This window comes from Chironomus tepperi, unplaced genomic scaffold (assembly GCF_022539635.2).
Source record: "Chironomus tepperi strain 1889 unplaced genomic scaffold, CSIRO-AGI_Ctep_v1 contig_309, whole genome shotgun sequence".
Lineage (NCBI taxonomy): Eukaryota > Metazoa > Arthropoda > Insecta > Diptera > Chironomidae > Chironomus > Chironomus tepperi.
Window position 1 is genome coordinate 304,109 of NW_027226431.1, and position 17,896 is coordinate 322,004.

The window sequence follows — 17,896 nt, forward strand, 5'->3', positions numbered from 1 at the left end:
GAAATGATTTAAAAAGTCTATTTCAGAAACACAGCACATAGCCATTCATTGAAGTCTTTTGTATGTCCGTTACGCAACATGTTTAAACGAGGATAAGTGATCAAGTCTTGAGATGACTTTAAAAATAAAAAGATCGTTGGTACTGTTATGTTTTGAAACTTCTCTCGACCGAACATAGTGATCGCATTTTTATTTTGACATGAAGAATTAACAAAATTTTATGTAGAATAATTTAAAAAATTTGTGGTAAATCATGGATATAAATGACTGAAATTAGTGTTAAAACGTGTCCAAGTGTATGATAAACAATAAGAATATCAAGTTATGTTGTGAAATTATGAATTATGTTAAAAATTTGATGATTTTATGATTCTTTGTTAAATATTACTAATACTATGACGAGATAAATATTTGAAATTCCATTCGATACAACAACAACAACAACATAAAGCAGTAATATCTTAAAGATATTCAAGAAAAGAAAAAAAAAGAAACGCGAGAGTGAAGAAAGGAAGAAAAATAAAATAATAAAATAAAAATAAGTGGGCAAAGCTTTTCGATGCAAAATTGAAAGAAATTTCCAAAGAAAGACCGTTCTGGGAAGCGATTCATGTGTGCAACGTGAGCATAATACACAAAAAAGTACCTTAAAATTGCTATCAAATTCCACTTGTCAATTTAATTGTGTTGTTCTTAAACATTGCTGTTAATTACTATCTGTAATTAACAAGAGGCAAATTATCGGTAACTTAATGGAATCTTGAAGCATCAAAGCAACATCAGATTAATCGTTTAGTGAAGGCCCTTGAGAAATGGAATAAATTCAATAATAATAATGTAAACCAGAACAACAAAGTAGAAAAAAAAGAATTAAATTAAAAAGTGCAGCATATTTTCATTATTTGCCAGAAGCAGCCGTGGCAATAACATCGTGTTTGTTATTTTTCTCATCAAAAGAAAGATATCTTGTTGACGATAAACGTCATATTTAGTTGATAATCATGGCAGAATTCCTTCCAATCTGTGATAATTTATTTAATGTAATCTCGCTGGCTGCATACTTTTGTGATTGCGTTTTTGATATAGTTCTTGGATATGCTCTACTCGAACGCGGTAGAATCAATTTCTTTATTGCTGTTGTACTCATTATCGCCGGATCATTAATCGTATCGCAGGTATGTCTCATAATCGTAAGTCTTATCGCTCATTTAATTTAATTAAATCATTATTTTTTAGATTGTGTCATTAAAATGGTATCTAAGAAGTAGGAAATTAAATGTACCAGTAAATCAAGAGACTATAAATGAAGAGGATGAGGAGGAGGACGAACAATGTCCAAAATCAAAAATAATGAAATATTCCGTTATTGGACTTCATGTGGGACAATTGGGTGTTATTTGGCGATATGCCAAGCTTTTTGTGCCAGTCGATTTAAGATATGTTAAGCACGAAGTTAGAGATTTATGTATTTTAAGACTGATTCATGCTTTCTGTGAAGCAGCACCAATGTTAATTTTACAATGTTACATTCTCATGACATTGCAGACGAATGAGGATAATAGTATTAATTCTATAAAGATTAAAACACTTGGTGGACAACTATCGACACATCTTGTACAACAATCTACAATTGTACAACAATATAGACAGAAAACATTTAAGGATTTAAATACAATATCAGCATTTCTGTCACTATTTAGTGTCGCATGGGCTTTAGCTAGTTTTAGTAAGAATGTTAGTAAGCATAATGTTCATCGGCTAGTATTAACATGGCTAGGAGTTATTTTTCAATTTTTCTGGAGATTAGGAACAATTACGTCACGAGTTTTATCATTAACAGCATATGCATCAGTATACAAAAAGTGGATATTCCTCGTAATTATTCTTCATTGGATATCAATGTTCCTGTGGCTCATTTCACCTAAAAATGCATTCCACGGTGAACAAATATCAAGGATTAAGAAAATTCTTTTAAGTGGACTAGTCGCATTCATTTATATCTTTGCATACATAAATCTACAAGAAGCAAATCATCGACAGAAAATGATGATTTTCTATATTGTAATGTTCTTGGAGAACTGCCTATTAGTGTCACTATGGATGGTTGGCATTTGGTCTGAGAGAACTGAAAATTGGTACTCAATTCCATTGTATGTACTCGGGACATTCTTTGGTGGAATTTTAATCATGATAATTTATTACAAGTAAGTCCAACTTATGCCATGTATCAAATTACAGTCAGGAATTCTAACAATTTTTATTTATTTTTGTTCTTTAAGGTATTTTCACATACGGAGACTTGGTTACGAAAATGACGATGGAACAGATAAATTCGACAAGTGCCTGTCTTATTCGAATGTTTGTAGATGCAGTGACTCGAAGTTTAGTTCCAATTATTCAAGTATATTTTCGTGTGAAACTAATTTTCACCACAAAAAGGACAGAGAAAATTGTGAAGATAATAAAGGAAGACATCATCATCATGCGCCGACAAATGAGCACCTTAAAGGCATTTTCAACTGCAAATTCTCTAATCCTGTGCAGTAAGTTTGATTTTTAAAATATTTCTTACCAACAGTTTTTTAAAATTCAAAAAGTGAACCATACAATTGTTGAAGTTTTTAAAACATTTGTATGGTTCTAGATTTGAAATTATAATTACGTTATTCAATATTAATAATCTTCTATTCTTTTAGTAATGCAACAAAGCGTAAAAAGAAGAAGCCAACAAGCTTTATTCCACCGCCAAATCTAAATTTACAAGGAAATATGAATAGTTTGAATATTAATGAGAATGTAAAGCAAATATCAAATCAAACATTACAACCACAAATTAGTATGAGTGGACCTGTGTCAATAATACCATTTTGGCGCCAACCACTTCCAAGAAATAGCATAGCAGGTGGATCGAGTGAGACGGAAGGAAGTGTGGCGTCATCTAGAATCAATATACAACTAAAATTGCAAGAAAAGAAGCAAAAACAATTGGCGGAATTGAAAATAATTGAGGAAGAAATAAAGCAGGGAAAGCTCGGTCGTTCGAGTAAAATGACTCATGATTCCTGCGAAAATGATGAAGGGGGAAATATTTTACCTCGATTACCAGCGCCAAGATCAAAGAAGCACATTGATATCGAGACAATAGATTTTAGACGTAATTCTTCATGCTCCGAGACCGACAATATGAATATTCTATTGTATCAGCTACAACAAAAGAGTGAAAGTACTGCAATCATGTACAATAATTTTTCAAGCAACAACGGAAGCATTGCAGCCGCATTAACAAAGTTTTCACATGAGATTCTTACAAATATAGGTGAAAGTGCCAATAATAATAGCAATAATAGTTTAAGTAATAAGCAACAATCAGCGTCATCGACAATGACCAGCACAACATCTGAGAATGAAAATAATTCCTTAACACGACAAATTGTATCGACGCGAAAGAAAATACTTCATCATAATTTAACAAACAATTTAAATGTTCAGGCACGAGCAAGTCCGAGCAGTCGAATAGGTAGTCCAAATTGTCATTATGATCATCGACAGAGTGCCTATAATAGCTTAGAGGGAAAGAACAAAACAGATACAAATCGTTCCTCAAATAGTAAAAATGAGAATAGTAATGGAAGTAATAGTAACGTAAATACGAATAGTATTGAGAAGGAGAAGAGCTTAGCGTCGCAGCTAATTAAACGACAAATGGCTCGAGGGAATACGCCTGAAATTTTACTTACACCAAGTCATCTTGATGGCAATTCACATTATTATCAACATATTCCTACAGTACCTGTTAGAAATGGAATTAATGATAATTCAAATAATTACATCAGGTATGCTTTGATTTGAGCAAATTAATAATTTTAACGATTTTCAACGGTTTTCAAAAATTCGAAAAAAAAAAATACTTTCAAATTTTTGAAAACCGTTTAAATTTAAATTTTTGAAATCCGTTAAAATTATGTAAAATGACAATGACTTTAAAATAATTCAATTAAATGCATTTACAGTGATTTTCGTAATAACACAAACAATTTCACCAACACAAATGGTGTTGGCTACGAAAGAGCAATTCATATGGACGATGATGGTGATTCACCGAATGTCGCCTCAGATATTGATAGCCAGGTAAATAATTTCGTATAATTTATAGACATATGATTAAAATATTCATTAAATTCGCATGTTTTTCACAGATGTCATTGCCGAGATCATACACACTGCCCAGAGAATTTAAATTCAATCGACAAGGTCGAAAGATAATAAAGAATGAACATTTTGTTGCAAGTACAAACAGCAGTGATGGTAAATCACATATAAAATTAAAATATAAAAAATAATGATTATCTCATAAAAAAACTTTCTGTTTATTTATTCATAGGCGACGTTGATAGTTGCGATGATAATGAAGATAACGATGACGATTCACGTAAAATGCCTGTTAGCCAAAGAATGAGAAATCGACGAACAAATAATTTAAACAAGAATCGAATTCATTCACCATTCAATAACATGAGTCCTAACATAATTACCCAGCAGCAATATCAAAGTGCTTATAATATGAGAGTTAATCAAGTAAATAATTTGGACTTGATAAACGGATGCATGGATAATCCATATGATATGGAATCAAATCAAGATAATTCTGCTAATTCAAGGCAAAATCGATCGAGGGTTTATGCTCATAATCCGTATAATCGACATGAGACGAAACTGTAAATAATTTTAAATTAGGTAGTTCTTCGAAGCGCATTTTCCGAGTTTGCATGTTGTCCATTTATCTGCTGTCACAAATTACAAAAAATATATAACGACTAAATTATTTTCAAAATTTAACGGTCAAAATTATTTTGAATTTTTGAATCGGTTATTTTTCAAAAACAATTTGACCGTTATTTTAATAATCGATAAATTGACAACATGCATGGAAAATGTGATTTCGAGGTCTCAACTGACCTCGTCTGTACTAGTTTATTTCTATTGGCTGGCTCCATACCTTTAATACCTTAATCAAAACTCGAGCAAAGCTCTCTAATTTCACTAAAATAATTTAACATGTGTTCCAGCAAGGAACACAATTATTTAATCCACCGAATGACGCATTTTTAATTAAATTAGCAAAATATATATACGAATCATCTAAAAAACTCTTTTAACTAGATTAATTGATTCTCCGTCTATAACTTTATTCCTTCCCATATTTAGTAAACATCCATTGATTTTTATTAATGTAATTTGAAATAAATTATATTTATTGTTTTTATATTGAATGAAAAAAAAAACTGCACAATGAATTTATTTTTATTTAACATAATTCATAAAAATTGTCAATTAAAAATTGCAGGCATAAATTCTCATTTCCAGGTGATTCTTTTAATTATTTACGAAGTGCATAGAATTTAAAGATATTAAAATTATGATTATTTTGATGAGTTTACCACATTATTATTAAAATGCTCATCACGCAACACGTTTATAGTAATTTCCAATTTCCCGTATATTTCTATTGAATTTTTAATTATCCATTCTGTTCGGAAGTGTTGACATTCAAACACATTATTGTGATTTATTCTTTATTTTATTTCAATTTTTTGCTACAAGATTTTTTTTTACATTTTTTTAATTATTTTGGGATTAATCATATAATTGTTGGGTCTACAGGGATATTACATATCTATAGCTATAACTATAAAGCTATTAGGATAGAAAATATAAATGTCTACAGAATTAAAATAGGTTCTATTCTACAAAGTATTATCTTCCATAGTAGGTTTATGCACCGTAAATTTGATCGAGTATTTGATTAATTTTTAATATAATAGAAACTTAAAGTTCAAGTTTTTGAAATTTGATAAATGTTGATTCTATTGTTTACAACAAATTAGTCAATGATTCTATTTACATTGTTGTTACTATCAATCAGATCTCAAAATCGACCCGAATTTTATATGAAGTCGAATCGACTCAAGTCGACTTTTTCATACAAATTCCGAGTCGACTTCGAGCTCTGCTATCAATTGACTCAAATATTTTCTTCAAAAACCTCACAAATTATCTTGTAAAATATTAACTGTTGTACTGTTCTGAAGATTTTGTATAATTTCAAAAGCCATTCAAATTCTTTTTTCAATCTTAAGTTCATTCCAAATTTTGAAAACCATACAACAGTAAGATTTTAAGTGCTTCAGAACCCTACAACAGTTAAAATTTATGTTGATAATTTTTCAAATTGTTTAAATTCAATTAATGTTTGGATAAAATATTGAATAAAAATTGAACTATTCTAAGTATTTTAAATATCTAGAAAGTCTCTATTTGACTTTAAACTACTTCTAACAAAATATGATTTAAAACCAAATTTTGATCTAAACTAAACTAAAGTTGATACATAATTTTTCAATAAATCGTCCTCTAAAAATGCTCAAAGAACCTGAAAAGACAAAGAAAGTTAGCAAGCAGCCACTAAAACCAAAAAGTTATTGACTTACATTTCCAGATTTGATTAAATTAAAAAAAGTATTTTTTTTAAGCCAAAAATCTGCTTTTCAAGCTGCTCATTCCGATTGATGATCAATTTCATCTCATTATTCCCTCCATTCATCTCGCTTACAATCCCCTATAAATGAAAGTAAAAGAACATAATAAAGCAAAAAAATTAGTCAATTGAATGTTAAGACCCAAAATGGATGCATTAAAATTAACTTTTAGTTATCGTATTTCCAAAATAAAATAATCGAGTTTTTTTTCTCAATCGAAATTGAATGAATGAGACGGGAAAGAGGAACAGATGTGGTCAATCGTGATTGACAATGGCGCATTTTATATCAAATTAACTGTCAAAATTATTTTAAAAAATAACGGTCAAAGAAAATTTGAAAATTAAGATTCAAAAAATTATTGACCGTTATTTTTTGAATTTTTATTGACCGTTAAATTCGAAAGTAATTCTTCATGACAGTCAAAATGCAGATATTCACCGAGAATATTCATATTCAAAAGTCATGGTCGGTACGCGACAAAATAAATCTTTTCATGTGAAATCCAATACACAATTTGTTGTAAATTGTCATTCAAATTGGCCAATAAAAAACGAACTGTATATGCATGGAAGTTCATTTATTAGACAACATTTTGACACATTAATGGTCAATTCATTCTCGATTGTACATTTAATGTCGAATTGATGAAAATTCCATTGGAAAAAATTCCTTAAATTCTGCCTTTTTATAAAACAGAATTAATGGAATCAAGAAACATGTGGCAGTAATTTAAAAAATGCTTGTAAAAAGACGTACAGATAAAAGAGATTTAAGATCGGAAATGGAAATGTTACAATCAGCCGCTACCGGAAAATCAGCATCCATCTATCACGCGAAGCCAAAAGTCCATGATAATCGCTTCATCATTCATCACACACGAGAACAATTTTATTTATTTTTTATTTTTTCTTCTTTCATTCCTTTTACTGCAACAAAATCCAAAATCTAGACTGCACGACGACTTTTCGAGGATGGTCTTATGCTGCATTTATGTTGTTCACTTCTTACCTTCCTTTTTTTGCTCATTGCATTTCTCGCTTTACTCTGCTTTTTATAGCTCACACAAATGTTGTTTATGCCATTTTTAATTTTTTATATCCAAATTTCTCTTGTTGAACTGAGTTCTGGGCTTTTGGGTGGCATTTTGGGAGGCTGGATCTGATCGACAGTGTTGAGAATGTTCTAACGGTCATTTTGTATTTGAACTGTTCATATACAACTTCAATAAGTTGTTTTTGCCCTTTTGTAGTTGTTAGTCCCCTTCATATAAATATTTAGTGTGAATTTGTTTTCTGAAGAATAAATATCGTTGTTATCAAATTAAATCCGTAGAGAGCCTTTAATAGAATATATTGATGCATAAGCATTGATGATTTACACGTCAACAGTTGTATTGCACGGAATAATAGTCAATATGAGGTAAAAACCAAATTTTCACATATAAAATGGCTGGAATCAATAATGCTCATAGTTTGAAGCTATAGACCTGATCCACAGCGAAACCAGAACAATCTATACCAAAAATCATTAAAAGAACAGCTTAAAATCTCAAAACGAATCCAATCAGCTGTAAATCTCATCATAAACTGCGCCACAAACTCCATCAGTTCCTCAAACTTAACATTTTTTTTCCTCTTCTTTTTCGCCTCCTTAAGTTGTAACATTTTCAGTCCTAATATAATGTTATTAAACATTTTTTTGCTGCTCTGTTCTTCAATAACTTATTCTTCTTTGTAAGCCATAAGACCAATGCGAATAGTGCGAGTTACCCGATCGACATTATTGACATTATGCAAGGTAATAATCATCAGACAATATTGCAATTGTACAGAGTATGTACATGAGATGGAAGGAACGCAGAAGTCAAGCGCGTTGAAAAAGAATCTTTTCTTTTTTCTCCCTGCTAGTTGCTGCTGCTGCTACAAAAAGAATATAAAAATGTGTTGCATTTTATTTCTTTTTAATTTTATGTCGATGCATCGATGTCGTTATATTTCATTTTGCTGTTGAATTTTTCTCTCTTCTCAGTTCGTTTACCATTTTTAGATCTCCCATGAATTGTTTGTTGATGCGCGCACTGCTATGTGACTGACTTGAAGGAAAGATGAAAGTAGTTTGAATGATGTCAGATTGTGATGGATGAAAGCGCAGTTTATTGACGGTAAAGGATTTAAGAACAGTGTTAAGGCTAGGAATCATCCAAAATTGCAAGCCAGACAAACAATGCAGGGCTGGAGCCTTGGACGAACTATAAGCACAATCGCAAAATGCAAGATTGAACATCTACAATGCGGAAAGCACACCAAATAGAAATCACCGAGAATCCGGCCCAGGTTGAATTGACTCTGACTTGAGACTGATTTCATCGAATCTGAAGTCACACTGTCCTGAGATCGGATTTTGACATTCCTAGATTTTCAAAACTCAATTCAAAGTTCGGTCAAAACATATTAGAGAAAACCACATTTTATCTAATTGACAGATCCAATCGAATCTGGTTAAAACCCGCATCAACTCCGAGTCACGTCAACTTGGTAGGAATGTAAGAAGATCCTAAGAAGTTGCAAAAGGGAAGTTATAGAAGAAGATAAAATAGAATGAATATGTAAAGATTAAGAAACCAAAGTCTGACCTTTGATCACAATCCTTGATGCAATCCAAAGATACCAAATATCAAAGATCCGAACTAGACTATCTCAAACCACCTCGTCTGAAAGGTAGCAGCCCCACAATCAGGCTAAGGATCACACTAAGTCAGTAAGTTAGAATGGGAGTTAGACCCCAAAACCCCTCCTTTAATCCACAGACAGCCAAATATATGGACAACACCCTCATTCCATTCCAATAAAATGCACCAAAAAAAGATTGCATTTGCAGTCAGATTTTTGTGAAATAATAATTTTCAAACTGGTAAGAGAGACAGGGAGAAGAATGAGAGCTCAGCGAGATTCCTCGTACGGAGAATAAAAAGCAAAAAACAGTCAGGAAAGTAAAATTGAAAATCCAGCAAGTAAAATTAAAATTGTGATCTTGATTGACATGTTTTGCCTCATTTTGACGATCGATCTTGACTTCTCGATGTGTGCAATTGTACAAGTCACAAGCAGTTTGGTCATCAACAGCATCAATTTAATATTTTTTCGCCATTTCGTCTCCTGCCACGCAGTTGAATTTCTTGTGCTGTATAACAAATTTTTGGAATTTTTTTTCTCTGTTTTTCATGCGTAAAAATGTTTTTTTTTTTTTTATTCCTCATATTTAATTAACTCTCTCTCGACTGGAAGCCAACGACATTGTGTCCATGCACGGTTCGATATACATTTGTAAAAATATTTTTTAACATCAACTTTTGGAGACCTCCACATAGAATTGATAACATTCTCGATAATGTTGTGAAACGCAAAAATATTTAATTTAATATTATATAAATGCACAATTGAATTTTTAAATTGAGCATAAAAATTCGACTCATGTTGTGATTTGGTAAGTAAGTAAGCTCTACAGGAACTGTAACAAAGTCCTCAAAAAGTCTTTTGTCTTTTTTAACAGATTTTTTTTGTGTTTTGTTTCCAACGAGATATTGACATTACAAGTATCTTTATCCAATTTACTCGGTGCAAATTGGATCAACAAACAAATGAATGAATTTATAGCTGTAAACTCTTTTTTTATTGTCTGATCAGTCGACCATATGTTCAGTTTTGTGCTTCAAATTGATGAGAATTGCTGGATTTAATGGAAAATCAGATTAAAATTGGGATTAATGGTGAAATTTGAAGAAACACGTCCAAATGTCAGGACTCAAATCAAGGACATCACTAATTAGTGCTTAATAGGTTTGACAAATTAAACCCGAATAGCACAAATTATAGGATCGATCAAAAATCTGGCCTCAGGCCGACGTGACTCTGACATTCAAACCGATATTATTCTAGTGTTGGATTTTGGATCGATTAATCGAAAATCCGATGCCAGGCTGATTTGAATCTGGCTTGAGGCATTAATGTCATATTCAAAACGCTTGAAAAATCTTCAATAGGAATTAATCACACATTCTCAACAAAATTGAAGATTTGCAATCTGGTATTAGACCATTCGGCCAGTGTACTGGCAGATTCTCTAAAATATGATTCGATACCTCAAATTCAACATTTCTATAGCATAACTACATCAATTACTGCTAATTGTTAAGCAAATATTGACTTTATAAATCATCTCATTACCTAATCTTACTTACTTCGCTGGCCGTACAGATCAACTGTGATCCATGGCCTCCTTCTTTTTACAAAATCATCATTTGATGATGTCGCTAGGCAGCAATCCGCTCAACTCATTAACCAAGACTTGTGACTAAACCAATAAAATGAATAACGAGCTCAAAAAGACAAAATTACGTTAAAATTAGTCATTAACTTGATTATTAACAAGTACAATGAGTCCACATTGAGAAGCTTTCAATTAAATATTAACTGGGAATCAAACCAAATATTTTTTAGACAGATGGTCAATTTTCAACAATTCAGGATAGTCTTAAATCGGCAATTTCTTTTATAGTCTCTAATTAGCAAATTATTCATAGTTTCTAGGACTAGAATTTAATGACAATTCATTGTAATCAGCTGTAACTCGATTAATTTTGGAAAAAGACAACAAAAAGTCACAACTTTCAAAGAATACTTACCAAAAAGAATCCTATCGTAATGCTAACGTTCCTTAAATCCAATATAAATCTTAACATGTCTTATAAAATAAAATTATTTGGATCCTTTTTATAATTAGAACTTTTGGCTTAGACAGTGCGTTCAATCATTATTTGATGTAGATGATGGTACCAATTGTGTGATGATGCTACAAAAAATGTTGTTGTTGTTGTTTTTGATTGAATGCACTTAAAACTAAATTACTTCTACAAATTGTTGTTTGATGTGAAGAAGTTTAATTCCAGTAATTTTTTTTACGTCCATTAATCTGTTGATTCACAGAAAGTCACTCAAGTCAAAATCGATAGGAAATAGAAGCTGTAAAAGAATTGAAAAAAATTAAGTTAAAATCATTAAAATTATCATACATTAAATTGACCCCTGGGTGCATATGTGTATTATGAAAATGGAAGTTCATGCTGCATCAACAAAAGCAAACGACACACAATAAAGAAGCTCACAATTTCCTTTGAGATATAAATACTTGTTCCATTATACCATTTTGTGTACATATATATTCACTATACTATATTTCAGATAATTTATAAAATTCCCATTCATTCATTGTAAGAATAAAGTTAAGAATGCAGTGCTGAAAACAGTGAGTTTGTGGTGGTTTGGGATTTGGGGATTAAGGAGCATTTTTTGTACTGAAGGTGATGAACGCGCAATATACGTGGATTTAGGTAAACTTAGCTTAACTCCACCATGTACCAACATCAGCTTCTCGCGGTGAAGACCGTCAATTTAGGCCACATAGTCTAGCGGATTCGAACGAGCTTCTGGTTATTGCAGAATCTGTTTTCCTATCAGCCCGTCAACCTTAACTTCAAGCTAAAACTTACTGGAACTACGCTGGTTGTACTAACTGCATGACCTCAACGACCTAAAGCTGGTCAAAGCTAAGCTGTCAAAAAGAATAATGCTATCTCTATCAACAATTTAGATTCGTTCTCAAACTAAGAAACCAAATGGAAGAACGACTTGATCTATCAACGATAAACAAAGTGAAAAAAGTGTGATTTGAGGCTCAACAGCTGGAATGAGCGAAAACAGAGTTTGATTAACAGAACTTCGGTGCAACAAGTGTTGAGTGCAAACGGTTCACAATTTTCTCAATGATGGACGAAAAGGATATCAGTGGATGAGAGAATTTGTGTGCTGCGAGTCAAGAAAAGCTCCACTGAAGTCGGACTCCCGGTGTCTTCATGAATCCAGTTTCTGTATCCTAGACATTTAAATCAGCTACATTCCTGTAAGTTTTCATATTAATTTGCAATTACACAACAAAAGCATTAGACATCCAGACAAAATACCTCAAAACCCAATAGATCGCATCCCAAAAATCAGCACTGATAAACAGTAGCAAGTAGTATTATGAACGGCAAATAAAAAAAAATATTCAATCGACAAACAAATGCAAAAAAAAAATTGTAATTGTTATCTGTTTCAATGCATTGAAGAATCCGAAAAGGCACAAAGGTAAAGGTAAAGAATGAACAAACGATGAAAAAAAAATTATCCATTGATAAGATACACAGGGAACGGTATTATCTTGGCAAAAAAGCCCTCAACAATAAAAGTCGCACAACACAAAAAAAAAACGAAAGGAAGAAAAGAGAAGCATTTAAATAAATACTGTGGCCTGTGCAAATTTATGTTTTAACAACTTCGATGTAATTGTGAATTATGTAAATTTTATTGTGTTTCATGTTTCTACCGTGTGTTGCGTATATTTAGCTGATCGTTCCTTAGTTCTTTGTTTTGTTAAGAAAAAATCTCCTCATAAATCTTTTATATGCTTTCAATTCTTACAAAAGAACTTTCTTTTTTTGTTTTTGTTGCTGTACTGGCTTAGCTTGGCTTGTTCATTAAAAATTTATGTATTTTTTATATAATAGATGGATATAAATGTTCATTATTATTTTATACTTAATTCTTTGAAATTGTTTGATATTTTATAGATTATGGATGTTGTTCTTGACTGTCAAATTTGTGAAATAAAAAGAGTCAAGTCAATTTAAATCGGAAGGAATCGAATATTAAGCTTTAGAATGAATAAGGATTAGGTAGATCAGTTGCTGATTTCCATTCAATTATTGATGAATCTGATAGCTTGATTAGAATATGTTAACTGTCATTTAATATTCAAATTATACATGCAACTGTTATTAGTTGATTTTCCCCTTTTATAGTTGTTGACCCCTTCACAAAAATATTTTTGTTTGTTTCCTAATTTCAAACAATAAACATCATCTTTATTTAATTCTATAAGGAAGTTCTTTAATTATAATTACTTGTGAATAATTATTGTTGCTTTATACTCCAACAAAGCTGTGTAGCTTAATGTTGGATGTGTTTATTGTTTGTAGATTAAAAACAAACTTTTTAAAAATACACAAAGCTTTTGTTCGGTATAACGTTCATTTGAGATTTGAATAATATTTATTGCACATAGTTGAAAACCCCTTTTTCATACAAAAGTTCTGTTTTTGAACTCCGATGAATAAACATCTCAATTTATTTATAAATCCTTTAAGAAGTCGTTTTAATTAAACCACAACTTCAAAATCATTGAAATTCCACAACAAAATGACTCATAATCTTCATCCTTACTCAACCTTAAAATTGTTGAGACACTAAACGAACAGCTTTTGATCTTATTCAATGAAAACATGCAATAATAATTTCATACGTAGCTCTTAATCTACCCATTATCCATGGATATCCATGTGAATCCACAGCAAGCATAATCAAATTAACATTTAAAGCAAACACAGAATCATTATCATACTGTAAATCCCACTTGATGTGCTAGCACTTGTGCAGAAATGAATAAAAAAAAATATCAATTTCATTCTCAATTTACCATTCTTGTCAGTAATTGAGTAATAAATTATGATTAATGGTTTTGAAAGAACAAGGCTTAAGGGCTCACGCGGATGCTACTTGTATTACTTATTTAAAAGCGTAACCATGCGAGCACCACGTTTAATTTTCAATCGGTGATCGTAAAACGGAAAGAATAAACACAGAATGGAATATAAAAAAAAGATGATGATAATGTGACTACAACAATGTGTTGTTCAACATAAAAATGAATTTATATATGATTATATTTTACATGCATATTCTTCGATATTTTTATGAAGAAGAAGGAAGGAAAAAAAAATATCAATAAAGCGGCAGTGAGTAAAGAAGAACGAAAGAACATGCATAATGGTCGCATTTAGATTGAATTTTTCTTTATAACAAAACGACACATTTAAACAGAAGCTATATGGAGCTGAAAAAAAAAGACCCAAAATAAATTTATATGGGGATGTTCGTAGATGACGTCTACCTAATAAGGGATGATCCACATTTTGATGACAGAAGCTAGCTGAAATAAATGCTTAATAATTGATTTCACTAATGGGAGAAAGCATACAAGTAAGGCGGTCTTATAGGCAGATGCTGCTTAATTAATAGGGTGTCAATCATCTCTGCAACTATAGTTTAAGGATATCAAATGCAGGGACACTGTCAAAACATTTTAGAGGATGCCTGAAAGGTAGGTTTCAATCTGGAATCTACTTTCTTTAGGAGTCTCAAATGGAAGCAACTTTTGGAGTCTTGATTGCCAAGCTCCTGCGAAGTCTAAGAGAGACGAATTCTAAGAGAAACTTATTTTATGGACGAGGAAGACAGTCCATTGTCCGCATCTGTTGACGTTACAGCCTGGAATAATTCATTTTATACTTTAGAAAGGAAGAAAAGTTGGCGAAAGTCCTCAATATCCTGAAATTGGCGAATGTTTCGAGGGATGTAGGCAACTTCAGGAATTTCCTACGCACAGCAGTGAGAAACTCACGTGTGACTCATCCAAGAGGAAATGTTCGTCTCCAAAATGACCTTCTTTCTTAATCAGGCGTATAACAAATGTTATAGAAACTAAAAAATCTATTTAAATCTGCTGGAGTTTGCAAATCTATTGCCATATCTGATTTGTTATGGGTACCACTCGAAGTTTTGAATATACTGCAAAATACTGACGTAAGTGACCTAATCTGGGACTCTGTTTATAAATTTGACTATTAAAGCTTTTATCTCAAAGAAAAGCTATCGTGAACATGGAACCAAATTATTTCTAGACCGTCAATTTATCGTGTAGCTGTAAGTCAATCCATACATTGTATGTTCTCTTTTATCCATCACTTCCGAACGAACCCCAACCTAGAGTGAGTAAGAGAGCGATCGTGCAGCAAAGAAAGATTCATAATACAAACAGCAAAGTGCCTCAACGACAACAACAAAGAAAAAAAAAATGAGAATATGAAGGCATAAGCAACAAGAGAAGAAAAAAAAAGCATAAAAAACAATTCCAAATTTGGGAATTTTACACATGTTCAATATTTTAATAATTTCTCGCTGATGCCTCCACCTTTTCCCCTATAGTTTTGGATATTAATAAACTTTACGCGACAACAAAGTTTACTTTTCCGGAAAAATCATGATTTTGCGTAGGCGTTCAGGAGGAAACGATCATAAATTACTCAGCCGTTATCGCATAACAAAAAAATTTTTTTTTCTTTCTTTTGCTGTTTTTTCGGATGAAATTTTTCGCTCGGTTTCTTTTACTATTCGAGCTGAAAGCTCTTTCTCACTCTCTTCTCCTCTTCTTCTCGTCTCTTTTGTTGATCATGACTTTAAATACAGCAACAAGAAATGAAAAGAAAGAAATTTTTTTGTAAAGATCCACCGAAGATCTTTTTTTTTTTCTTTTAATTCTCATAACGACGCGTAATATTTTACTTAGAAGAAGACTTCCTCTAACATCCAGTATGGTCTGTAGGCATGTAAATTGTAAAATCTGAGTTACTGCTTGGATTTATTTTGTATTTTAAAAGGTGGAAATTGATTATGAAGAATTTTCTTAAGTCGATAGTTAATTGTCATTGACTTGGAGATTAATAATGTGATATTGGGTGTTCCATTTTTTGAGGAATCATTGATTTTTATGGTTATTATTAATTTTTTTGATCAGCTGTTGGGGTCAGTTGTTTGCATTGAAATTAGGTTTTGACTGAGAACCGCTAGCATTTAGTGCATTTTATATTCACGGGACTGCAGTTTTCAGCGTACAAAGGCTGTAGATTTGCATTTTTTGTCTGCACGTCTGCTGACCAGGATTTGTCCAAAATTGAGGACTGCAGACAAAAACATAGACCTGTAGTCTTGGACAAACTGTATTGTACAGCCCAAAGCTGCAGGCCTGTGTATTTAAAATGCAGGAAATGCGTGACTGAGAAATCTTTACTGCTTCTTCACTAGGGTATAGTTAGTTGAATTGATTTTGACTTTTTGGGAGTATTGGTGGATATTGACCAGATCGGCAGAAGTTTTTCATAGCAGTCAGATGGTAGCTACGTGGCATTTAAGTGGCAATTGCAGTCAACATGACAATTAACATGAAATTTGTCACTTGGACGCCATATGACAGCTCATTTAATTGCTATGATTTATTTATGCCGATCATGTAGACCTTCAAATTTGACTTTTTTGTGAATTTCAAAATTTTACATCACCTAGTAGGCAGATGTTATAGAAACAGCAAAAAAGTCCATCCTCAAGCCAGACTACCACAAAAATCCATTATGACCCCCAAAAAAGCATTATTTAATCCTATTCCTTAAAATTATCATTTCATCTAAGACACCCTTATTCAGGATTAGTCATAGGATCCATAAAACCCACCAGATTGCCTTTTAAAAAAGATCGTAGGAAACATAAACATGCTCAAGTCACGAAAAATTTAATTTCTCAAAAAAAAGTCTTTGTCTGCTCTCTCAAAAATAAAAAATGAACAGATGGTCATGTTACATACTTTTTTTTGAGACTTTTTATATTGTCAAGATCAAGTTATAAGCATGGAAATTATTTTTTGGAAGAAATAGTTACTATGAATAGACTTAAAGATGGATCAAGTTGCTTAAGAAATGTATTGGAAGTGGATGGTCTTAGAATGGTGTTGAATAAAGGTTTTGAGGCCATGGCACACTTTGGTGGTAAGCCACGTCCAAAACCGCACTAGAGTCTCGCGGTACACAGTCTGTGTCTCACATAACTGCCAACTTGGAGTTTATGGAGTGACTTCAGCGCAATTCTTGTCTCAACGACTAGAAATTGATTAATTAACGTTTTTATACAATTCAAATTTTCTAACGGTTTTGAAAAATTTGAAAATTTTGGAGTAAAATTTTCCATTCGCAGCCAACTTCAGGTATGTTTACAAATTAAATTTGAATGAAATTAAGCTTATTAACTATCGAATTGAGGACTTATTACAAGATTTAAGACTATGTGACTTGCACAAAAAATTAATTCATTACGTTACAAAACAATAATCACACTATTTTTATACAATTTACAGCCTAAGGATGCATTCATCTTCTTTAATCACCGAAGGTCAAACGAGACATTAAATAGCAATAAAAAGTTTCGAGACATTTTTGACGCATTAGCTAAAACTGTTCCTAAATTTAAGTTCCATTAATACTTATTTTTTTGCAGCATAACCCGCAAGCACAATAAAATGAAAATTTAAATTTTTTTATATTTTATAAATTACACACAATACATAAATTTAGGCATAATGTCGGTATTTATTGGCACTTA

At 31.8% G+C, this 17,896-nt stretch overlaps 2 protein-coding genes across 3 annotated transcripts in view; one reads left to right on the forward strand and one right to left on the reverse strand.

The window, feature by feature from the left end:
• Positions 1–290: 290 nt before the first annotated feature.
• On the forward strand, positions 291–5,209 carry LOC139092646 (MATH and LRR domain-containing protein PFE0570w-like). Its single transcript, XM_070643149.1, has 7 exons — positions 291–1,175; positions 1,237–2,204; positions 2,280–2,543; positions 2,697–3,833; positions 4,011–4,128; positions 4,197–4,305; positions 4,382–5,209. Exons 1-7 carry the CDS (start codon positions 1,002–1,004, stop codon positions 4,717–4,719), a joined length of 3,108 nt encoding a protein of 1,035 aa, XP_070499250.1. The 5' UTR covers positions 291–1,001; the 3' UTR covers positions 4,720–5,209.
• Positions 5,210–6,324: 1,115 nt separating this feature from the next.
• Positions 6,325–17,896, reverse strand: part of LOC139092647 (serum response factor-like) — a 29,622-nt gene continuing 18,050 nt past the window's right edge. The window contains exons 1-4 of one of the 2 annotated variants that reach the window (XR_011544611.1): positions 14,583–14,715; positions 11,221–11,557; positions 6,489–6,616; positions 6,325–6,430 (exon numbers count right to left, since the gene is read on the reverse strand). The gene's annotated coding sequence lies outside the window, so the exon portion shown is untranslated. Of the gene's footprint in view, positions 6,431–6,488; positions 6,617–11,220; positions 11,558–14,582; positions 14,716–17,896 lie in introns of those variants that run through there. The other variant, XR_011544610.1, reaches the window with a different exon arrangement.